Source organism: Pezoporus wallicus, unplaced genomic scaffold (assembly GCF_028554395.1).
Source record: "Pezoporus wallicus isolate ANWC-B61680 ecotype Strahan unplaced genomic scaffold, APGP_CSIRO_Pwel_v1 contig_5935, whole genome shotgun sequence".
In the NCBI taxonomy this organism is placed as follows: domain Eukaryota; kingdom Metazoa; phylum Chordata; class Aves; order Psittaciformes; family Psittacidae; genus Pezoporus; species Pezoporus wallicus.
In genome coordinates this window covers 1,094,952-1,119,986 of record NW_026637215.1, presented here as the reverse complement: position 1 = coordinate 1,119,986, position 25,035 = coordinate 1,094,952, and the positions used below count along the sequence as shown (strand labels likewise).

At 43.4% G+C, this 25,035-nt stretch overlaps 1 protein-coding gene across 1 annotated transcript; it reads right to left on the bottom strand.

The window, feature by feature from the left end:
- Positions 1 to 6,203: 6,203 nt before the first annotated feature.
- RAB43 (RAB43, member RAS oncogene family) lies at positions 6,204 to 21,978 on the bottom strand. The gene is made up of 3 exons (XM_057404222.1): positions 21,700 to 21,978; positions 11,680 to 11,863; positions 6,204 to 10,790 (listed from the first exon to the last, which is right to left on the bottom strand). Exons 1-3 carry the CDS (start codon positions 21,907 to 21,909, stop codon positions 10,537 to 10,539), a joined length of 648 nt encoding a protein of 215 aa, XP_057260205.1. The 5' UTR covers positions 21,910 to 21,978; the 3' UTR covers positions 6,204 to 10,536.
- Positions 21,979 to 25,035: the final 3,057 nt, after the last annotated feature.

The following is a 25,035-nucleotide window of genomic DNA, read 5'->3' as shown; positions in this document are numbered from 1 at the left end:
TGTGGTACAGCGGTCAGCGAGGCAAAGGTGCCGGGGCAGAACGCATGGCGGGGCTCCCCTCAGCTCGGCAGGCTGCCGCCATCTTGGCTTCACCTCAGAGCGGCTGCCCGAGGCGACCCCCTCCTCATCTGCCCCCCCCCCCCCGCATCCCTTTATCTATTTATTTATCTGTTTCTTTATCTAATCTATTTATTTAGCTATTTATGTTTAAATTTTCCACAGCACAGAAGTAGGAACATGCAAAACCATCACCACCCCACAGGTCCCCAAGGCTCAGGGTATTTCAAGCTCCCCAGCTCGGTGGACTGAACTCCAGCTTGGTAAGTGGTTCTATGGGCTTGGCAGCCCCTCAAAAAAGCCAAAACGCTTCTCAGAAATAGCAGCTGAGAGCGTTCGTTCACAGTTTCAGCCTCCCCTCGTTCAGGTTTCAAACAGGTGCTTGGTGTTTCCTGTCAGTAACAGAGCTTGTGCCTCAGGGCTCAGAGATGGGCACAGTTTGGTGCTCTTGAAACCCAGGTGCTGGGAAGGATGTGTTTACCCCTGCGTTTTGCTGCAGATGGTGAAACCATGAATCAGAAACATGCATTTTAGTAAGAGCTGTGGTTTGTTTGGGGTTGGACAGTCGTTTGGGCTCTCTTCAGTAAGAAAATAAGCAAATGTGGCATGAAAGCGTCACAGTCGTTTCCGTGAGGGGTTTCTGTAAGGTGGAAGGGACACAGAGCTGAAGGGCCCTGGAGCAGCTGGGGTTTGTTCTGCCATGGATGGCTGACTCGCAGAGACAGGCCCCGTACCATGGGCATGCTTCCTTTCCCAGCTGGCTGCTGGCTCTTTGTCAGCTGTTTGTTGTTCACAGAATCCCAAGCGTTGGAAGGGACCTCAAAAGATCATCTCATCCAACCCCCCTGCAAGAGCAGGGTAACCTAGAGTAAATCGCACAGGAACTTGTCCAGGCGGGCCTTGAATGTCTCCAACGTAGGAGACTCCACAACCCCCCTGGGCAACCTGTTCCAGTGCTCTGTCACTCTCACAGTAAAAACATTTTTCCTGATGTTCCCATGGAACCTCCTATGCTCCAGTTCACACCCATTGCCCCTTGTCCTATCACTGGACATCACTGAAAAAACCCTAGCTCCATCATCCTGACACTCACCCTTTACATATTTATAAACATCGATGAGGTCACCCCTCAGTGTCCTCTTCTCCAAGCTAAAGAGTCCCAGCTTCCTCAGCCTCTCCTCATAAGAGAGATGTTCCATTCCCTTAATCATCTTCGTAGCTCTGCGCTGGACTCTCTCCAGCAGCTCCCTGTCCTTCTTGAACTGAGGGGGCCAGAACTGGACACAATATTCCAGATGCGGCCTCACCAAGGCAGAGTACAGGGGAAGGAGGACCTCTCTTGACCTACAAACCACCCCCCTTCTAATGCACCCTAGGATGCCATTGGCCTTCTTGGCCACAAGGGCACATTGCTGGCTCATGGTCATCCTCCTATCCACCAGGACCCCCAGGTCCCTTTCCCCTTCACTACTGTCCCGCAGGTCAGCCCCCAACCTTCACTGGTACATGGGGTTGTTCTTCCCCACATGCAAGACTCTACACTTGCCCTTGCTGAATTTCATCAAGTTTCTCCCTGCCCAACTCTCCAACCTGTCCAGGTCTCGCTGAATGGCAACACAACCTTCAGGTGGTGTTTCTGATGGACGGAAAGGAGCAATACTGACAAAATGGTTCCCAGAAACACTGTGCTAAACTTTGACACTTCCAGTGTAAGTTATTGCTCCCAACAGCTGGAGAGTCTCAGTGGAGCCTGTTAGTTGAGAGAGCAGCTTCAAGCACAGTGCGTGTACGTAGTCCCACCAGGGCATCCATGTTTGTAATGATTTGATATAGTTTTGTATGAGGTGCAAACACATTTGAAAGGAATGTATATATTGCTTTCAATGACAGGAGTTGCACAGGCAGCCGAAAGCTGGCCCAGGCCTCTGGTTTACTTAGTTTCCACATTGCCTGTCCTGTGTGCTGGTTAAAAGCGAGACTACCCTGTTGTTAGGGCAAGTGCAGTGTAGCTATTTTGTGCCCCCCGCTTAGTCTCACCAGGGCTTAAAGGAGGATAGAAATAGTGACCTTAATAACATTGCACACAGAAGACTGTTGCTCAGAGAGGTGGAAATCTCTTTCCTGCAGTGTCACAGGCAACCATTGCAGGAGTTTCTTTAAAATTCAGTGGTGTGCTTGTCTGCAACTTGAACAGAAATGGGTACTAACAGTCTTTATTGTATGGTATTGCTGCATATCTTACACAGTCTGTGTTAAAACCTTTTGCCTATACAAGGATGAATTCTTGGGTGATGAAATACATCCTTGTTTCAACGTTGACTAAACCAGCCCCAGTTTCAGAAGAACGTTTCGGTGGTCACTAATGTGAACACGATAAATCAGTACATAGAAGAAGGTATTAATTGCCAAATGTTTACTTTAATTAAACCTTTTTAATGATACACAGTACAATGCATCCACTACTTTGCTAAAATTCACAACAAAAAGTCGGATTCATATGTTTAAAAATATTTTTCATAATAAATTCATAAATAGATGAAGATAAAGTATAAAAAATTACTGTAATATGCAAGCTTGCTCCCTTGTCTCCTCATACTTGAAATGATCTAAGTATTGTGATAAAGTTTAAAAGCAAAGTAGTTACTCCTGATTAGAAATGTACAACCTGCATTTCTTGAAGAAACCTTGAGAAACAGCAACAGATTCATCCTAGAAAATGCAGAATAATTTTAACACTGTTATCATCCAAACCCCTCATCTGATTTTGGAATGCAGTGAATTCAATATGAATTAAGAGATTTATATTTTCTCCCCAGCAGGTATCTCAGCCAGACTCACTTGAATGCTACCTGGTCTCTGGAGTTGCAGGGTTTATATCTCAGGTATCAGTGAGTGAGGCACAGCAGTGGGAAAAGCTGGTTGGCAGCACTGAGCATATCTAACTATCAAAAATCTCAGCATTTCTCCTTGCAGACTTAGAAAAGAGAAATCTTTAAAAACAGTTACAAATAACTAAATTCACCTTCCACTCAGTTTGTAGCTCCTTTCTGTCTGGCAAGCAGGACAGTGTCTGATCCCATCCATTGGCTTCCCTGGCTTTGAAATGGTGCGTGTGTGTGTGCAGCACCATTCCAAGCCTTAACTCTGCCTGGTGAATCTCTTGCATCACACCATCAGACTCTGTCAGCAAAGTCATCAATATTATCACTCTCTTAAGAAAACGTACATAGCATTTTATTTGGTCAAGTATCAAACTACTTTTCACACTTAGAATTATCTATTTAAATACCATTTATAAAGGGAAAAATGCTTACTGATGCAGATCACTGAAGTAGGGAACGAACATGAAAATGCAGAATAATCAGGATGCTCTTCTTTTCACGAGTTTTTTTTTTTTCCTGATAGTTAACTATTTCCTTTTAGTGCAAAACCAGTTCCATCCAGGTCTTGTGCTTTTTTGCAGTGGTAACTAGGTGCTTTTGAAGACCTTGGTAGGCCTCTGTCTGCAGCTTTAATGTCTCTGAAAATTCAGCTCTTAACTCAATTTTTAAAAGTACCTTCAAATTGTCAAGACAAGTTTGCATGCCATGTTCAAAGGGCAATCTTTCATACTTGTTTTCATATACAATAGTTTGGATAACCAAAATCACTCCCTCACATCTTCATATGAGTCTGTATTGCTTACAGCATTTACTGCAGAGGAAATGGGTGTTGATCATCACAAGTTCTGCAGCACAGTGCAGTGTAATAGGCTGTTACTTAGTGGTTACTGAGCAGAGACTGGCGTTTGAAACTACACAGATTGGGTTGGGCACGAGCCTTAAAAAGACTATTTCTAAGAAAATACACTCTTCTATTTCATGTTTTCCTCTGCTTTTATCTGAAAAAGATAATCTTTTTGTCTAAGGGTCTTTTTGTATTGATTAAACCATTAGAAATCTGTGCTAGCTTGCCACAATTTTGGTCCTATGTAAGTTACTTTATGCCCAAACTTACGGAAACTTGGATTCTTTTAGCTAGCTATTATATCTGAATATATAATGTGTAATTTAAGATGTCTGAGTGAGTTTATAGGGGAATTAAGGTTTACATTCCCACAGGGTAGTCAGTGATATATGTTCTTATGAAAGCTTAAAATAGGTGATTGCTGTTCTTAGTTTCCCAGTTTAGGCTTCAAAATTAAAAGATATAAATGTAGGATTTTTTTAATGTTATGCTTATGACTAAAGAAAAATAGTTCACCTAGAGGAATCTTGTTATAATAACAAATTTTGAATGGGGCAGGTAAGCCTTAGACAGAAATGGCTTTAAACAGAAGCAGCTTTGTGTATTTATGTAATATATACCTAATACCTGCCATATCTTCCCTTGACCCACACTGCCTACTTGGACTTGATTGATTTCAGAGTAGACACTACAGGTATTAAATAGCTTTCCCAGGAGCAGGAGGTTGATAACATGCAAGAACTTGTCAGTTACAGTATCTGGTGGATCTTCAGTGCTTTGTGACAGGAATGTTAATACTCAGTTTTCTGTTAAATCTGAAGTTGAAAGAAAAGTAGAGATCAGTGGCAGCAGTCCAGTTGCATAATCAAATTGCAAATACCTTAACTGAAGTCTAAAAAAATCAAGTGCCATTTTGGATCTTTGGATTTTTCAAATGGTTTCCTGGGGGAGAGAGACATACTTTTAAGCTCATAATGAAGGAATAGGTTCTAAATACAGCTTTAACCCAACCTCACAGCTGTCCAAATGTTAAACTGTGCTGTTGCCATCCAATTCACTAGTTTAGCAGTTCACTCGTCGTCAGTATAGACAGCAGTTTTCTGTTGTACAAGAAGTGAACAGGAAAGCCCAAAAAACTACTTCTGTAGTGCATTATTTTACCTCTGGGAGGGAAAGTGTAAGCAAGCATTGATTAAACCCAGCACATGTAATTGAACTAAATAGAAAATCTTCCCTGACTCTTACTCAGGCTTCTCTTTACTCATTCTTGTGAAGTTATTCAGTTCCTTTGTTTTCTGCTGGCTGCTGACTCGTATGGAAAACCAAGACTGTTGTTGACACAATCTATCTTCGGTGACACCTAAAGTTACTTTACTTATGTACTAGAGGTAACTGCCTGTAATAGAAACCCTTGTTTAAAAAGGGAAGAAAAAATGGCAACCCTTTTGTGCTTCAAAGCATTCTTTTTAAAGTGAATGTTTTTCAGTCACATTAAAAAATGGTATCTAAGGTCAGGACAGGTGAGTGCGCTAGCTAGTTGTGTCTAACCTCTGGCACCAATTCTATGGACAGCAAATACACATTTGGGTTGGTTTGTTTACTTTGCTCTTTTCCAAGTAAACTACAATGAAATGATAAAGATGCTGAGGGCTAAACTTGTTCTGGAAATTACAGCATCTCATAGAATAGTTGTGAGGTTTTTTTCCTAAAGTAAGCAGTGGGGATTGCAATTAAATGCTTCCATCTGAGATTTTTTTTGCTGCTTTGAACAGTTCTATAACCTAATTCAATCGGGTTAAAACAAATCTAACGTTACCTGGCCAGTAAAAACTAAGATACCCAGAAGGCTGGGTCTCCAACTCAAATCTCAATGGAATGTTCAGCACCAAAAATACTATAAAAATAAAACGGAGGCAGTATTTACTCATAGCATGGAAAAGAGCTGTCAGATCTGAGAACAGCCTGATCAGCATGGACTCTGCTTTGTGACTTCATGCAACTGTAACCATTGATCTACAGTAACAATGTGACATCTTTTATGGCCCAATTTGTGAACCTAGAATGCCTTTTAGCTGATAAAACATTCTAATATCATTTGAGAAAGGCTGATCACCCTAACCACTTAATTACGCTAAACTTTGGGCTTCAGTTCACTTTTACCATGAACTATACCTGCATGCCCTTGGATCTGTTGCTCTTTAACACTTCCTGTAGCACAAGGGCAGGAATACAGCTACATGGTCATCATCAGCTGCTGGCATAAAGTGAGTCACCTGGGAGCTACCTCTCTACAAAAGAGCTCCTATTTCTTTGGATTTTCCCTGTTCACTGGTTGCACACTCTACCTGTAACTTGGTTTACTTCTGGGAAGTTTCCATAGAGATTGAGGGACAGGGGTTAAACTGAACACCCTCCAAGGCTGGAAGATACCAAAAGGAGAGTAACTTTATTTTTCAGTTTCACAAAGCAGTTACTGTTCTCACTTCATTTTCCTCCAGCACACTGTTTACCCAAAATAATGCAAGAGGGTAAAATTCAGTGCTCTGTTAACATATAAATGTTTTGGAAGCAGGACAGGTAAAGATAAAGCCATTTCTATCCATGAAGTAACACACAAATTAATATTGATTTAAAGAGACTTTCATTATTTGAGTAAAACAATCCCATGAAGAGAAACTAATAATGCTACCTCCCAGATCCCTCAGGATTGGCATGAAATGGCAAAAGACATTCAAACGGTCAACAGGCTGGGGCTCTGAGATTCAATAACACAGGTGTAAATCTTAATGGGACAGGGTATACTGGGGTAGGTGACAGAAAGGCTTTAATGTTACTTAAGGGTGTTACTGTGTGTGTATACATACTGTAAAGTACTACTGCAGCAACACAGGTATAGTGCGTGTAATGGTCAGCTCTATTCTTCAAATAAATATGATCTTTAAAGGCAAAGAAAAGACTGCCCATGAGCTCTCATTTTCATTAAGTTCTTAGAAATCTATGGGCATTATCTGGGCTTAATTTAGTTTTGTAGTTCTACCCCCTGTAAAAGGGACCTGCTTTCCACTGCTGAGAAAGTGATAAAATCATTAGGACTTAGGTTCTGTTCATTTTGTTTTGCGAAGTAAATGTTAGCAGGTTTCTAGGCTGAGGTTTCTTTGGTGTTATATTTACATAACTCTAAATATGTGTGCAAGTTCCATCCTTGGTGATGGACTGGATGAGTAACTGCAGATAAGATTAGTTTAAATCAAAATCAGTCCAGAGGATAACAATGCAGAACACTCCTGGGAACCACATTCTGCTGATTATTTCAGTTCAGTATTTGCCTCTGCGTTCCACTCCTAAGAGTTACAAGGCGGGGAATAATGTCCCCTTCTGTGTCTTTGCAATATTTTGCACACTTTGGGCATTGCCAAAAATAAATGATAAATACTAATGCAAATACATGGTCAGCCAAGGAGATCTGCTTGAAAGCAATTACTGCAACCTAGTCTTGTTAATATTCAACTGCCAGTAACCAGGTTTCTTGGCAAATGTTGATGCTGTGAACTCTGCTCATGCACTCCTGAATTATTCACTCGCTGTATGGCAGCGTGCACTTGTACCCTAAGGTTTCAAAGAGAGGTTTTTACCCCTAAATCCCAGGTTTATTGCTACTCTCTCTCCTCACCCAGGTATACTTTTGGTTTCAAGAGGATTAACGGAATTAAACCAACAGGACTATCTTCCTAACACTTGAATTACACATTTAATAGAAGTCTTCAGAAGGACAGTGAAAAGCTCCAAGTCGCATTTACTAATTTATTTCTGGCCAAGAAGCTATCAGCCTAGTGAGTATTGTAAGGCTTTGGTAATTGAAATAAGCTTTTTACTACTGACAGCCAAAGCACTGTCATTCATAACTGCTGCTAACCTGAAAAAATAAACCAAGTCTTCAGGCTGTTTCTTTGTTCCCTTGTGTTCCGTTAGGCAGGGCATGCAAACTTGTATTGCACTTGTTACAACATAGAAGAGCCAAGAGTTAGAAGACAAAGCTGACTTAAAGCCATAGTCATAGTTTTCTACAACAAAATGAAACCTGATCTGAATTGGTGCATTCACTCAGAAATACAGCAAACAAATCACTGATGCTGTATCTTATGTTTTCTGACTGGAACAGACTAACATGTAGACAGAGTCTCAGCCTTCAAGACTACCTTAAGGAATATATGGGGGCAAATGGTAAGGAAAATTACAGCACTTGGTCTAATTCTACTTGTCTACTAAACAAACCTGAAAACTAAGGAAATGGATCAACAGTTCCTCAGTTCTCTATCTATTATAAATGCACATTCACTGACTGCATTGCAAGCAGGATTTATGTTCATTTTGCATCTTGTTCCAGTTGTAAAATGAGTTACTATGTAAACTACTAATTTCAATCTTACTAGCAGTACCGTTCTTCAATGCATGTGAATCTTTATCAGCATGGCTTAAATAATTTGGCACTAATCCTGCAAACAGTGGGAGGCTGAGCTTATCTGAGGGTCTATGTTCAAGCATGCTGACCTGCAGGACTGTTACCTACAGATGTAAACTAGAATATGGCATGACAAAGTCAAATGCTTGCTAGTATCCTGGATCTTCAGGACCAACTAACCAGGAAGAAAAGCATTCATCAGGACTGAGTTTTAGCTTGGACTGTCTTCAGGAGCAGAATACAGGGTTTGCTAATCACTAACAAATCCAGAGTATGGGTAATTCCCATTTTCAGTGTCTAGCTACTGCTGGACACTTCCTGCCTGTGGTCTTTGGATGTAGGAGAGCTTGGAATGTCTTGGAAAACTATCAAAAATACTCCTAAGTACTGCAGCTCAACCTGCCCTTCTGTATAAAACATTACAATTGTGAAAACTATACTAATTGAAAAATTTAAGGCCCTTTCAATCTCACAACTATAAAACTTGAAAACTAACGCCTTAGATTAGAAGCAAGAAGGCTATAAAGCATACGTTATGCCTCAATTGGCTACCTCAGAGTTTAAAAACCCAAAAAAGACCAAAGAATGGTTTCATATTTTCTGTTGCAGGATGAACAGTATTGAAATTAGCCCATTGATCCATTAGCCCTTTCTTAAAACTTCCTGATTTTCATGATACTGGATATGTTAAATGGCTAAAAACTAGTGTAGCTCTAGTAGCAAACCAATCCAGGTCCGCTTTGATCAAGATTTTCCAACAGGATGTGACTTCACCTTAAATGCGTGCTTTCTGAAAACAAGCTCCTTTAAAGCATCAGGACTGCAAAAATCACTTGTCACTCTGAACGCCTTTGCTTTAATCACAGAGTTAAAATAATCCTGCTTCTGCTCTCTTTGCAAGTCCATTTTTGTAAGGTGCTGGAGAGTGTAAGTCCAGAGAGGACTGCTGCCATCAGTACTTCACCTGCACCTACAATGTGTAATACAGAGCTGAATCTGAAAGACAACTATATGGAGTTGTATTACTAAATCTATTTAACTTAACAGTGTAGACCTTTGATCAACAGTGAAAGATTCTTCCTGATGAGTGTTTTCAAGGAATGAAAAGGAACCGGTAATTTCTGACAGGGAGAGGGAAGCAGCTGAGTGCAAAGTTGGGAGGGAATTACTTGAAAAGGTGCTGTTTCTTAAACCCAAGAAGTTGCAATGCATGCAGTTTTCAGCTCTTCAGAGGTCTTCTTTCTCATTATATGCCAAGATTGTTTTTAAAGAGATGGTTTAAAAACATCCAAAAAGCAAAACCCGAATCCAAAGCAAAAATCAAATCCACTTATACCACTTAAGCAATAAACACTCTGGTAACATTATGTCAAATATATGACTAGAATGAACCCTGTTAATGACCATTAGCCACATGGCAGGAGATCATGGCTACCAGTCAGTTCAAGGTTTCTCCAGTTCCTCTTTCCAGTGGCGCAGGTCTTGAGTTGTGGAATGAAATTAAGAAACCTGAGGGAAAAAACTCAATGATACCCACTTGGAAAAGGGAGCTATCACTGTGCAAACAAGAACAAATGAAATGCGTCTACCCTCTTCTCAAGGCTGTATTTAAAATAACTACACTGGTTCAGTCCTGTTTGACCGCAACTTCTGTGATACTGCTCAGGCTGATCTTGCTTTTTGTTAACTTGATAAGGTAAAATTCTAACAAAACCTGAGAAAAGACTTCCCCACCTGGGCCTGTCCCAGTGTGAATCAGCAATTCACATGCCCTAGGGCATGGTGACTGCTTTCTGGTCCTGTAATCAAAATGCTGGGGATTCTAGCACTTGAAATACCTTTATCAAAGACACTGGCACTTTCTGGTCCTTGGTGGAGTGCTGAGGATTTACAGTCACTGTTAAGACTGCCTATTCCAAAAGTGACCTCCTTTGCCAACAGTCCCGTGCTAAATGCTTCAGAACTCTGGGTGTGTGTCAGCCTCTTCCCCAACCATCTGCCTCCCTACCCCACATGACCAGTTCCAAGTTGTTTCTTCCACTTTTGTAACTCGGGTGAAGGTTACAGAAAAGGAGATGGTGGAGATGGAACGTTTTTCAGAGGGTTTGACTTTTAGGACTGCCTCTCAAGAGTCACTTTTTAAAACTAAGAAACCAAAGCAAACAGGATTGTGTCTAACTTCTACATAACTGCTGGTTTCACAGGAGGAGGAGGATATGGCTACCATGCTACTCAGCATTAGGGTGAAGCACCATCTAAATTCCAGTAAAGTTAGGGACATCACCTAGCTCATATCAGCAACCACACCCCCAGCCTTCTGCAACGTCTTTGCTGTCAAGCTTGATGCTGTCAGTATTCTTCTCACTGAACATAGGGCCTCCATGCCTCATCATGAGCTCTGTAGCCATCTTCACAAAAGCCTCCTCCACATTGCTGGAGTCTTTCGCAGAGGTCTCTATGGCACAGATGATATTATCATAGTGTTCAGCCAGACTCTGAGCTTCCTCCAGCTGAACCTCTCGAAGGTCACTTAGGTCAGACTTGTTTCCTAGAAGAAACAACAGAGCCACTTATAATGTTTCTGTCAGAGTCAGTATTTAGCAGGAGGTTCTCGGGTTTCCAGAGCTGCAGAATTGCCATTCTTGGAGATTTTCAAAGTTTGAATGAACATGCCCTCTCCGACCTGCCATCAGCCCTGCTGTCAGCAGGAGCTGGACTGGATAACCTCCTCAGCCCCCTCCAGCCTCTGTTCCTGTATGACTCGGACAGAGAACAGAAGAAGTCAGTAGCTGAAGAGTGGGGGCTGTACATCTTAAGAGAAGAAAAATGAACTAGAATTGGAAGTTAAAAGCATTTTGTGAAAACAGCAGCAGCCTGTACCTAGGGAAATCTGGGACAGTGCTGATGTTCTATTAGCGGGTTTCCAAGCCGCAAGAGCTGTATCTGAGTCAGAAACATTGGGTCTGGGAAGCACAGAACTGACAAACCCTGAATGCCCCAGAGTCCTTCTGAAATTTCCCATTTGCTGAAGTTGGTGGGTGTTCCAATTTGCCAGAACGTGTTGGCTTGATATGATGGAGGCTCTCTGATCCCTGGAAACCTCATGATCCTTACCATGAGGATAGCTCCCAGCAGCTGTGCCTCAGAACCTGCAAATCTTGCATGCCCAGTTCACCATTAAGGGAGAATCAGAGGGTTCAAAGCTGGCTTCTGATAGAAAGCTGCCTACTTCTTAACAGAAGTTAATAGAAGCAAAACATTTCTGGTTTGATAAATCAGCACTTTCTAATGAAAAAAAACAGGAAAAATTTCCTATGGGATCTAATACACACATCTTAATTCAAAAATAAAACTAACCATCTTAAACAGGTATAGAAACAGGTATAGAAACATTGTATGGTAACCTGTAGCACTTGGTACTAATACTTTTTACTCACCGATCAGCAGCTGTACTATGTTGGAACCAGCATACTTCCTCACATCCTCGATCCAGCGAGGAATGGACAGGAAGGAGCCTCTCTTGCTGATGTCATAGGCCAGGATTGCTCCATTGGCGCTACGGTAGTAACTCTGTGTGATAGTGCGGAATCTCTCCTGGCCAGCTGTGTCCCAGATCTGCAACTGAATAAAGCAAAGCACACAGTGAGATGCTGGCTAGCAATCTTTCCTCAGCAAAAGATAGGATTTGATTCAATAACCTTGTTAAAAAGCTCCCTTATATGTAATATATTCTGGCATCACATCTTTCTAGTCCTTTGTTCATGATTCAAGGATAATAATACATACCAGAGAGTGTTTTTGCACTTGGCTGCTCAGAGTTTGGATCAACTGAGACACTCTGGGATCCTGCAGGTGAGCTCTGATGCATCCTTCTGTGGCAGATCATGGAAACTATCACTTGTGTGTCCAGCCTACCCCTCTATAACCTTCTCTGGCAGAGTTATCAAAACAAGACATTAGCCCATAGCCAAGCCATTCCAGTTCCTCATCAGGTGTGTCACTGAAACTACAGAAGGGTTTTCACTAGCATCGTGTCTGTGGTACTGATATAGGCTTGCCAGTTCTGCTACTGGGGCAGTAACAACTGGAGCAGGATGTGGTGGTCACCCAAGAGCCCTGATGCTGTTTGGTAAGTACATATGAGATAACTGAAGGAATATATATAGAATACATAAAACATATAGAAGAAATGCCAGCAATTTCTGGTTTCAATACAGTCAGTCAAAGATCTAGTCAGCTAGGCAGCTGTCCTTTATTTAGGTGGTAAAACAGACATTACATCTGGGCAGGAAGAAGAAATGCTTAACTTGCATACTTTTGCCTAAATCCAGCAGCATAAAAACTGTGAGTTTAGTACCAGGGTTTGAGTTTCCAGTACTAGATGTTCCAGAAGAAGCAGCCAAATTACTCAGAGTGGACAAACACAATATCCTGCTTACAAGGAAAATGTCTTTCTAAGTCCTCTTGTTTTATAGGTTGTGTAATGTCCTGGAACATGACAGCTTATATTCCAGGAGCTTCTAATCTAAAGTAACTGTGGATGTTCTCATCCTCCATATAAGTCTCTAATCCTTTTTGAATCTTTCAAAGCTCTTGGCTTCAGTATAGTGGCAATTAAACCAAAGAATTTCCTTTGAGAAATCTTATATTTTCTGTCCTTCTGTTACACTTTCACTTCTCTATCCCCAAGTGACAAATGAGACACCACTGCTTGCCTTTTTGTGCCATCCCTTATATTCTGCACCTCCTCTTGACTGAGGCAGGACAGAGCAAATACTTGTGGGGTTTTCAATCTTCCCATATTGTGGACCTGTTACTTAGTTTTTCTCCTCTCTCTGAACCTCGTCATTTTAAACAGCTGATAACTTCACACAATGTGTGGCAGTGATATTTTGTACTCAATAATATGGAATAATTTTTCCATTTCTTTCTTTTGCACATTAGTATTTTGTTTTTATCTTCTGACTCTGCTGCATCTTTGAGCAGCAACTTTCACTTTGGAAAAAGGCTGTATTGATCAAATCACTTTCCTGTGCTAAGCTAACTGATGGTAAGGCATTTAGATCCCAAACTGTATATGTACAGCTTAAAAGGAATCAACCCAATGAGAAAGTACTTCTCAGTCCTAGTAAGAGTTTTCTCAGAGAAGGAGACGGGACTGTAACAGCCTCAGAAAACCAAAAACCACAAAGCAGTGATTATTAACAGGGCAGATAATGGCTTAGAACAGTCAACACACTAATACCAGGGACAAGGAAGTTCATGGCAGGTTTATGTATGATGTTCTCTGTACTCAAGCCTCCCACCAGACCTTTGTGTTCATTACGTAGTTTTAAATCTCAATCCTTGATTAGGTCAAGTGCAAAACAAGGCTAATGACGATTACCCAACACTTGGGAGAGGTCTGAGAGATTCTTTGCAGACAGAAGGATCATAAACATTTTAAATTAAAAAAGAAAAAAATGTTACAGCTTACACTTCTCACACGGTGTAAATAAAAGTGATTTACTTGCACAGTGACTGAGCAGGCCAGGCTTGGGCTGTACACTGCATTTTGAAACCTCTATAGAAGTATATTCCATAGAATCTCAGAATCATTGAGGTTGGGACGGATTTTGCGAGGGGACAAAGGCAATTGCCTGCCTCAAGTGGTTTCAAAGCTTAATTCTTCCTGAATCTATGATTTTCACAGGGAGCAACATAATTCTGATTAGCCTGTAGTTCCCAGGGTTTCTTGTCCTTTCTGAAGATGAGTATGGTATTTCCCTTTCTGAGATCCTCCACAGTTTCCACAGCCGTTCAGTGGCGATAGAGCAACCTCAAAATGTCATCAGCAAGATCTCACGGCACCTGCCCCCATTTTTTACTCAAGCATCTGTCAAGTGTGGACAGGTTCAAGCATGTCTGTCCACAGGACTGCATGTACAAAGTTGCTGAAGCTCTCTGTGTGCTGCTGGGAACAACAGAGACCACAGGTTTGACCTTCTCAGGAGCTCCAAAGGCAGTCTTCCTCAAGCCCTCATCCTTCAGGTAAGTTCTTTTTCTCAGGTATTTAAGTTCCCCACTCCTCTTTCGAATCATTTAACTTTTGACATGATCTTCAGTTTGTTGTGGTTTTGCTGTCATTGCTGAGACTACTCTATGTATTAGACCTATAAGACGTTTTCTTTGCAAACATACATACGAATGAAGACCTTAGGTCCACTGTAGAAGAGGATGTGGTTCGAGACCATCTTAAGAACCTGAATGTGCACAAGTCCATGGGACCTGATGAAATCCATCTGCGGGTCCTGAAGGAGCTGGTGAATGAAGTTGCTAAGCCACTGGCCATCGTATTTGAAAAATCGTGGCAGTCAGGGGAAGTTCCCCATGACTGGAAAAAAGGGAAATACAACCCCCATTTTCAAGAAGGGGAAAATGGATGCCCCAGGGAACTACAGATCAGTCAGTCTCACCTCTGTGCCTGACAGGATCGTGGAGCAGATTCTCCTGGATGCCATGCTAAGGCACATGAAAAACAAGGAGGTGCTTGGTGACAGCCAGCAGGGCTTCACTAAGGGGAAATCCTGCCTGACCAATTTGGTGGCCTTCTATGATGGGGCTACAGAACTGATGGACAGGGGTAGAGCAGTTGATGTCATCTGCCTGGACTTGTGTAAAGCGTTCGACACTGTCCCACACGACATCCTTGTCTCTAAGTTGGAGAGACATCAATTTGATGGATGGACCACTGGGTGGATAAAGAACTGGCTGGATGGCCACACACAAAGAGTTGTGGTCAATGGCTCAATGTCCGGCTGGAGACCAGTAACGAGTGGTGTCCCTCAGGGATCGGTGTTGGGACCGGTCTTGTTCAACATCTTTGTCGCTGACATGGACAGTGGGATTGAGTGCGCCCTCAGCAAGTTTGCTGATGACACCGAGCTGTGTGGTTCGGTTGATACCCTGGAGGGAAGGAATGCCATCCAGAGGGACCTTGACACCTTATGGAGTTTAACCATGACAAGTGCAAGGTCCTGCACCTGGGTCAGAGCAATCCCAGGCACAGCTACAGGTTGGGCAGAGAAGAGATTCAGAGCAGCCCTGCAGAGAAGGACTTAGGGGTGTTGGTCGATGAGAAAATGAACATGAGCCGGCTTCAGTGTGTGCTCGCAGCCCAGAAAGCAACCGTATCCTGGGCTGCATCAAAAGGAGCGTGACCAGCAGGTTGAAGGAGGTGATCCTGCCCCTCTGCTCTGCTCTCGTGAGACCTCACCTGGAGCATTGTGTGCAGTTCTGGTGTCCTCAACATAAAAAGGACATGGAACTGTTGGAACAAGTCCAGAGGAGGCCACGAGGATGATCAGGGACTGGAGCACCTCCTGTATGAAGATAGGCTGAGAAAGTTGGGGCTGTTCAGCCCGAAGAGAAGGCTTCGTGGAGACCTCATAGCAGCCTTCCAGTATCTGAAGGGGGCTATAGGGATGCTGGGGAGGGACTTTTCATTAAGGACTGTAATGATAGGACAAGGGGTAACAGGTTCAAACTTAAACAGGGGAAGTTTAGATTGGATATAAGGAAGAAGTTCTTTATTGTAACGGTGGTGAGGCACTGGAATGGGTTGCCCAAGGAAACTCTGAATGCTCCATCCCTGGCAGTGTTCAAGGCCAGGTTGGACAGAGCCTTGGGTGAGATGGTTTAGTGTGAGGTGTCCCTGCCTATGGCAGGGGGGTTGGAACTTGATGATCTTAAGGTCCTTTGCAACCCAAACTATTCTACAATTCTGTATCAACTGACATACCTGCTTGTCACCGTTCCCACCACTTCTGCTGGCAGAAGGAACGAGGCAAGGGCTCACTCTTTGTTTCAGAGGAAGTCAGTCAAATATAGCCATGGTTTAATGACTCGCTTAAGCCAAACTAAGACAACACTGTCATCAAAGACCTGCCATCCCAGCTGTACATCCTTGCCCTCTCCCTGTACTGAAACTAACACTTGTGCTTTCTGGAGGGCTAGTAACAACTCATTCCTTACAATTTGAAAGCTTAGAAGCTTGTCCTATCATGGTGGTTGAAGTTTTAATAACTGGTTTATTTTAAATCATTAAGAACAGAAACACACAGAGTATGCAAGTCTTAGGAACCAGATTATCTAAAAAAAGTGTATATAGTATCTGTGTTGAACTTACAAGGTGTAATTTGTTGTATTTACAAGTCGGTAACTCTGGACAAGAAATAACAATTGTAAATTCTTTGGAAAACAATTTAGTCTTAGTATTTCTTATTTAAAAGCCCCTCAATATAAGTTAGATGTTAAATTCAAAATTACAACAAGAGATAGGATTCTTCCGTGTTGTGTATCATCTTCCATATTGTGTATCATCATCCAGTATATGACATGAAGTTCTTAATTTATTTCCTTGATTTAAGTGCTCTGGCTTTGTAAACTATGTGATGAAAGCAATGTCTGTCACTCAGTAACCTACTGAAGCCATTCCTGAGTTTGTGATTACTTTAGCAACAATTTTGGTGTAAGAAAGACAGATGTTGGGATTGCTGGAGAATCGTGTAAGCTTTACCTGAGGGTACTAAGAAAAACCACATATGAAATAAGAGATGGGGGGACCCCTCTAGTAACAAATGAAGACAGAATAAAGAACAGAATAAACAGCCATTGTTCAGAAGGAATATGACAGAATACCCTAAGTGAACAAAGACAAGGAGCCACCTTTCTTGTGCTAATTGTTTCACTCTTGAATGCCCATTTACTTACTAAAGCTGGTTAGTTTGATCTGATTTAGGTTTGAATTTTTTGGACAGCACAGCCCTTAGCGCTGACTGGTACTGCATAGCAAAATCCTAAACCAGCTATTAACTCCTGTAAGACTTTTCATGACTCCATTTAATCACCATAGAATTGGAGCTTTCTGTTAAGTACATTAGACAAAGTCTTGAACATCTTTTCATATCTGCTTTTTCATCTTTTCCCGTTGGGAAGGAGTACATGTCATTCACTCCTTGCAAGGATGCAGGCTAGGGTCTGTGTGGCTGGGAAGCAGCTGTGCTGAAAAAGCCCTGGGGGTCTTTGTGGGCAGCAAGCTGAAGAGGAGCCAGCAGTGTGCCCTGGCAGCATGCTGAGCTGTACTGACAGGACTGAAGCTAGCAGATCGAGGGAGGTGATTATTCCCCTTTATTCAGCACTTACAAGGTTCTGGCTGAAAGACAGTGTCCAGTTTTGCTCCCTTCCCAGCTACAAGAAAGACACTGAAGAACTGGAGCAAGTTCAGTGGAGCCCCATCAAGATGGTCAGGTAACCTGAGTACACACCCCATGAGAAGAGCCTGAGGGAAACAGGCTTATTTCGCATGGCATGCTGAGTACTTGTGAGGAACTTACCAAGACTGAGCCAGGCTTTTCACTGTGGCTTAAAGAAAACAGAGTTTCAACTATAGAAATAGACAAAGCATTGAAAATGGTGAGTGGCAGGTTGGTCAAAGAGCACAGTAAACAAGTATTATCAAATGGTTTGATGTGGATTCTTCTTGCATTGATAAACATAGTGTTTATCAAAGGTTAATGCTTAACAAATGGCCTCAAGACATGTTAAATCATTTCTCTCTCCCTTACTTCCTACGTAATTTAAGTACTTTCCTGATTCTTCTAAAGTATCAAGGGAGTTCAGGTGTGCTTTTGTTTGTGAAGCAGCATTAATAACAACCAAGTACATCCTATAGCCGATACTTTACAAAGACAGAAACATCACTTTTATGCTAGGAATTCTTCAAAATACAGCAACTTCCATAAATTTTTCCAGCAGCGAAATGGAGTATGCAAAGACCATGCTAAATGATTCTTAACCTACTGACTGTCTAAATCCTATACACATTTCTGTACACTGGCAAATCACAATAGTTGCTCCTAAAAAGACTTACTGAAACTATCTTGTAACTGAAGCCATACAGTTTTTGCCAAAAGCAATAAAACTAACACCTGTATGGCAACGCATTTCTATTTAAAGTGATATACACAGAACAGTTAGGACAAACTGCTCCACTCAACTGTTCCCTTACAAAATTGTCCAAGAATGAGGAATCCCCTCTTTGCTGGGAATGCAGCACTCCTGTTTGCTCTAGCATTATGAGTGTCAAAGTAGTTGACAGAGAAGAGAGCTACGCTTTCCTCTGGATCTCAAAGAATACTGCTTTCATAGAATAACCAATAGCTTCACTTGTATTTGTTTAGAACATTATTAAATGCAACAGTCAGGAGACATGACAGTTAACAAATCATGGGGTTATATTACTTGCAATTTGGCCAGATAATGACACATTATGTTTTGGGCTAGTCTGAAAGGAATATAGTTACAGCCACGAGGCCTGAATAAAAGCCAAGAATCTTGGTACCGTATGGGCTGAAAAACTTGTAAATTAAAAACTGCAATGATACATAAAGAAGTATTTGTTATAAAAGGAATGTGTTTTCGATTGTTCTTCCCTTCTGCTGCTTTCTGAAAGACATAGTAAGACAGAGAAAAAACTATGGCACAAAGATAAAAGTACTCAGTATATGTAAAACCACTATAAAATGACAGTATAAAGTAGAAATTAAAGATACCCCATTAACTTATCAGTCCACAGGAGGTAATTCAGGAAAAGAAAAGGAATTCTGTTATTGCCAACGACGATCTATGGACTTAGGAATGTTCTTGCCTAGCATTATGTAAAATCTTAGTTCCACCATTTTATAAATATCTTTTCTTCCAGTGATGTAACAGTTACAACACATTTTTGTTCTGTTTGCCAGATTCTTTCTATCACTCATAGAACGAGTAATTCTTTTAACAACAGCACATTAGTCACTATGCATTAAGTCAACAACCACAACTTCTGGGAACTAGAGCCTGCACTCAAGGATTTAGCCAGCTGAGCAGCATGTATTTGATAGAGCAGTACACCATAATTCCAACCTGTTGAGCAGCATACACTAGAGCTTTTTTAAACTAGTATAGACTGCAGACACTGCATAAAGCTGAGGGGGGTAATTCTGCATATACGCTGGTCAGAATTTGCCCTTGGGATATAAATCAAGGTGGTCATCACAGGTAGCCTTACTGTGAAGTTCCATTAGAAGCCAGTGTCTCAGATCTGCCAAATCCCTGCCTGGCTCCTGTTAGCTCCAATGCCTCCAAGTGTCCACAGCTCACAACAGCCCATCCCAGAGGGAACTGGTTTGTATAATCCCACTGGACAATATCTCACTGGACAAAACTGGAGATCTTAGAGAAAGAACAAGAACAGAAACAAGACTGGATGGCACAGACAAGCTTACTCTCTGCAACTGGTAAATCTCTGCAAGTCAGGATATACTGGGGAGGTTACGGTACCAGCGCTTCACTGGTTCATTTCCAAAGAGAAAGGTTCAGTTACCAGCACTGTCCATCAACAGCTCCTTTCTCAAGCACTTACGTCTCTATAGATGAAGTTTAGTCAGCTTTAGTAGCTGATGAAGCAGTAGCGTACAAAACACTGTTTGAGACACCTGAATACAGCTTTTAGATGCAAGCAAAACCTTGAGTTTAAAAAAAAAAGCTATTTGCAGAACCTTAACTTTTAGTACCCCAACATGCTTCTTATCCAGCAAAAAGGCATCAAAGGAATTGAGACTTCCAATCCCTGGGCCCCAAGACGTTTCAGCAACATTATGCAAATATAATGACAACACCTGAAGTTTCAAACTAAAAGGGACACTAACACAAATGTTACGAGGTTTCCACCTCTAAGTACAGCGTCCAGTTCACACTCAGTTGTGTTGTAACACTCTGCCTAGCCTGGCTGAAAATGAGGCCCAGACCATTAGGGATGTGGAGCAAGTGGTGATCAGAAGTTCCTTGGGACTTCTTCTGTACACCACTACTCAGCTGCTTTATGAGGAAGCTCACGAAAGTCTAACGAAATGCCTCTTTAATTTTCCATTTCTGATAGCATGCTCAACAATCCTACCCAGATTAGCTGCACTGCTCCAAATCTCAACCCAACCAGAAAAGCCTGGCTGGAATTTAAACTTCACACACAACCCACACCTCTAAGGGACCAAAGAAAACCCTCCAAGCAAATGTTTTCATGTTTTAGCTGTGTCCCTCACTCAACAGCTAACAAAAATATCTGTAAAGTAAATCAGCCACACTGATTAATTTGCCTAAAGTAATGCCTAAAATACTCTTCTGCAATCTGTGCAGCCCCAGGGTTTTCTGAAGTGGAAGCAGAGAACAACCCAAAGAAAAAGGAAGCCTTGAGAGCTTGCATTTTCTTACTTGTTTTCTCTAAAATACTACTAAGTCCCCAGGTTTTGTTGGGGGCCCATCAAGGCTGTACATGGGAGAAGGGGTAATACCACGAAGGAAATCAACACCTTGCTAGGCTGGAGCTTCTGATCCCCCTCCTTCCCTAAAACATGTGAGCCTTCATTTCTTCCATTTTCTGTGCTTAATATTCTGCTCACTAAAGTTAATCTGTAAGAAAAAGATAACAGAGGACTTTGACACCTACTTGGGAAAACACAGGCCAAAATTCAACTGCCATTCACAGAATCCCAAGGGTTGGAAGGGACCTCAAAAGATCATCTAGTCCAACCCTCTGCAAGAGCAGGGTAACCTAGACAGGAACTTGTCCAGGCGGGCCTTGAATATCTCCAACGTAGGAGATTCCATTACCGTATTTTCGTCACCAAAAGCTTTACAATCGCCTGATCTTTCCCAGGCAGTGACTGCACCAAGTTGTTTCCAGTCCCGCTGAGATAACGAAGAGTAGCTGTACGGCTCCCCCCTGGAGCGGGCTGATCCCAGCCGCCCCTACGAACCGCGGGTGCTTTAAGCCTTGCCTGGCTGGTGGAGCACACTGTTCTGGAGCCTGCGCTGCTGAGGGTCTGAGTGCACTGGGCAGACGTCCTTATTCTAACCCTAACGATGAGCAGATTTTCTGTATCCTGAGAAAAGCATTAGTCAAATTTAGGGTTATTTATTCTGGTTTGAGAAGCACTATGTAAATTACACTTTCGGGGACACCTCCTCTAATAGCCGCTACCCCAGCCCTGCCAGTTCCACGTCCCTTCCTGGAAACATTGCAGTCCGGCGGAGGTTCCTCCCGGCTCGTAAACACACCATGGCCAGAAGCCTCACTGGAAACGGGTGCTGCGTTACGGCACACCGCCGGCAGCGGGGCTTTTACCCCTGTCCGTGCGGGGCTGAGGAGGGCCCGCAGCCGCGCCGCTGCCCCCACCGCAGCAGGACGCGGTTACGGATGCGCTTGGTCCCTCCTTGCCCGTAGGAGCCGTTCGGGAAGGCGGCCCCGGGGCCGAGCAGCCCGTCCCCCAGGAACGGCGGCAGGCGGGCCGGGGCCCAGGCTCCACACCGGCACGGAGCTCCGCGGCGGCGGGCCGGGAGGCGACCCGCAGCCCTCTGCCCGCCTCGGGACTGGCGCTCACCTTCACCCGCTTGCCCTGGATCTCCAGGCTCTTCATGGTGAAGTCCACGCCAATGGTGCTGCCTTGGCGCTCCGCGAAGGCCCCGGTCTTGAAGCGCTGCACAAGGCAGGTCTTGCCCACGCTGGCGTCCCCGATGAGCACCAGCTTGAAGAGGAAATCGTAGCTCTCCTCCGGGTCGGGGCCGGGCCCCGGCGCTGCCGGGCCGGGCATGGCGCTGCCGCCCTCCGGCCTTCCGCCCTTCGCAGAGGGGACCCGGGCTGTGCGCAGCGCCCGCCGCCCCCCGCCGTGCCAGGCCCGCCTCCCGCCCGCTCCCCGCCCCGGCCGCGGTGGCCGCCCCCCGGGCAGCCATGACCGCCCCCGGCCGCGGAGGGCGCGGCTCCCGGCTCCCGGCCGCCTCCCGTCGGACTCCGCGACCGCCGTAGGGCGGTGACGGAGGGGCCCGCGCGGGTCGCGGTCCGGCCGGCACGAACGGTCGTGTGTGGGCGAGCAAGTTCGTTAGAGCGAGCCAAGCGGCACTGAGGAGCCGCTGACCGCAACCGCTGTCCCGGGACAGAGCCTCGACCGTGCGGGCATCCGTCCGCACTGCTGCCGGAGCGGCGTGTTTGTGCGGTGTATTCCTCCCGGTGCGTTTCACCGTTCCTGAGCCGTAGGAGCAAACAGGTGCCGTTTCCATGCAGTCATGCAGGAAGTGCAGCCGGTTTGCCCTGTTGGCTGCTCATGTTTAGGTCCTGACCGGGGTGTGGTTTGTTTCCAGAGTCGCAGCCCAAGGCTCAGGGCTATGTTTATTCCCTCTTGCAAGGTGCTGCGCTGCCAGAGACAGCTTTAGAACTGCTGACACCATGCTACCTGTCTTACAGAGACGCGTGTGTGCGTGTGAGTGTGTAGGGCATCGCAGGCTGGTTATGTGTATCGAGATAAGCAATCTGGAGTTGTTTGTGTTTTAACTGCAACCTGGGTTATCTACAAACCAAACTGCTCTTTATTAGACCCTCTCCTTTAGATTATGTGGTGAGTCAAGATGCTAATAAAAATCTGCTTTACTAATAAACTGCTTTGACACAGCACATTCTGTTACTCTGTTATTTGCACCAAAGATGTGCTAAATCCCATCCTCCTAGTTTCAAATGATAAAACTCTGAAACGGAACTGCTTAATGGCAGGAGAACAGCCTGAGTCATGAGCGAGGCAGGACAGACCAACCAGGCCAGTTTGGACTGAATTGCATTGTATCGATGTATTTCAGTGGTTCATGATTATTCCTTTTCAGGTCTGGATATGTGTTTTTGGTGGGCCATGGGAACCTCCCAGCAAGAGCAGAGGTACGAGTACTCCTTCAGGCTGGAATAAAGGCTTTCTGTTCCTGGTAGCTGTAACTGAATTAAGCTGGCAGTAGTTCTAAGGTATTGCTCAACCAGAACAGAGGAAGCGTTATGGAGGAGGTAAGACATCACCGTATATACGCTGTCATGCTAATGAGCACTATTTATGTTTTCAATGTCTGAGCAAAGCACCTCAGGGAATTCAGATTACTTAGGAAGAAACATTGCTAGAGATGAGAGTCTTTAATATTTAGAATTAACTTTGTGCCTTCATTTTACTGGAAGAATAAAGGTACTGCTTTAATGGAGAGAATTCTAAACCAGGTATTACATTATCTGTGCTACAGATCATCACAGACCTTTTTTATCTATTAACTGTCATTGTTGCTGCTTGTCAGCAGGAACCTTTAATTGCTTCCAAAACAGAATTCCCCAAACAAAACCCATGATTCCTCACTTCATGTTGTTATACTCATGTGAGGGATCTTTCCTTAGTTCTCTCAAGTTGTGAGAGCTGCAAAGAGTGCTTTGAATGTTAAAATGCTCGTCTGGCTGTAGTTAATCCCCAAGCTCCATTGGTGTTAACACCTGGTTCATGCAAAGATTAGGGAAAATCAAATGGTTTTGAGTCAATTCCAATTTGTATCTGTCTGTAGTTCACAGTTGTTCTTAAGAGGAGTAGAGGATGCTAAAAAGCACGCTCTACCAGTGTCTCTACTAGCACTGCTCTAGTAGTTACTGGAAAACAGCACCACAACATGGTAGAAGCCCCCCTGTACTGCCCTTAGGCACAGTGTCCTTTTCTCTTGGCTCAATTCAGCAAGAGAAGGTAATTCTAATAAATGGATGGAATGGCAGAGCCTTTACTGCAGGTGCAAGGTTGCTTGCCGTTTCCACATGTGATAGTGGAAACTGCAATGGGTGAGGAGACTGTATTCTGTTTCAGAGCAGTTGCTCCAGCTTTGGAGTTACAAAGCACATGAATTAAGGTCTGACCTAAGAAATCATACACAGTGAGCTCATGTGAAACACTGACAAAGCACAAAGAGGAGGCCTATAATACATTGCTTGGTCTTCCACAGTGCTGTTTGAAGGAGCTGGGGTTCAAAGTAAGTGTTGTAACTATGCAATGACTTGCTAAGTTTGTAGGTTGCTGTAATTCTGAGCAGCAGCAAGCACAGCTTCCAGTATGGTTACAGAACAATTGCCAGTATAGTCCATGGAGGTTGAGATGACTTGGATTATAGCTTGCTTGGTACATTGTTCAGACTGTGTTCCAAGAGAAGTTTTCCAGCAAAGTTTAACACTTCCTCCTTTGACTTCTAATGCAGGCAGCTTAGTTGATGTGTTAATGCTCCTTATGTGGTACAGCCTTTCTCTGGTTGGATTCTGGGTGAGAGAACATTGAATCATCTATATTTTTTGCTTGCTTTGGTATAGCCTGCCAGTTTTACAGCCGAGTCAGCTTGAAGGGATTGATTTCTTTAAGACAACAAAAGTAGTAATGTATTATAGTTCCTTTTTAAAAAATAGGTATCTGCTAAATAGTTAAATGCTCAGTTTTCATGATAAATGTACTATACACAAGGTATATTGGTTGGTTGGGTTTGCTGGGTTTTTTTTAAAGTCATCAAGTCATGTTCCCATACTCACCATTACCTGACGTGGCCCCGTATAGCTGATGCATAAATTCTTAGTTGTGCATCTTAAGTCACGTGTATTCGGTGACTCTTGAGTTTATGAGAGACACCTGCTCTTCTTCCCATCTTGTAATATCTTGGATATGTTTTGCTATTAGATGCTTTTTCTCTTGAAGAATGCACCCATGTTGGTAATGCTGTGGGCTCTGGCTTTGTACTGCCAGACAGGGTGAGGTTATCTTGAAGAAGTCTCTGATTTCAGCTTAGCACAGGTAAGCTGAGCCTGCTGAGCAATGCAGCCTGCAGCATCATGGGGCTGATCTCTTATGAAAACTGGTTATTCCATATTTTAACCAGAAGGATTTCGTAATAATACT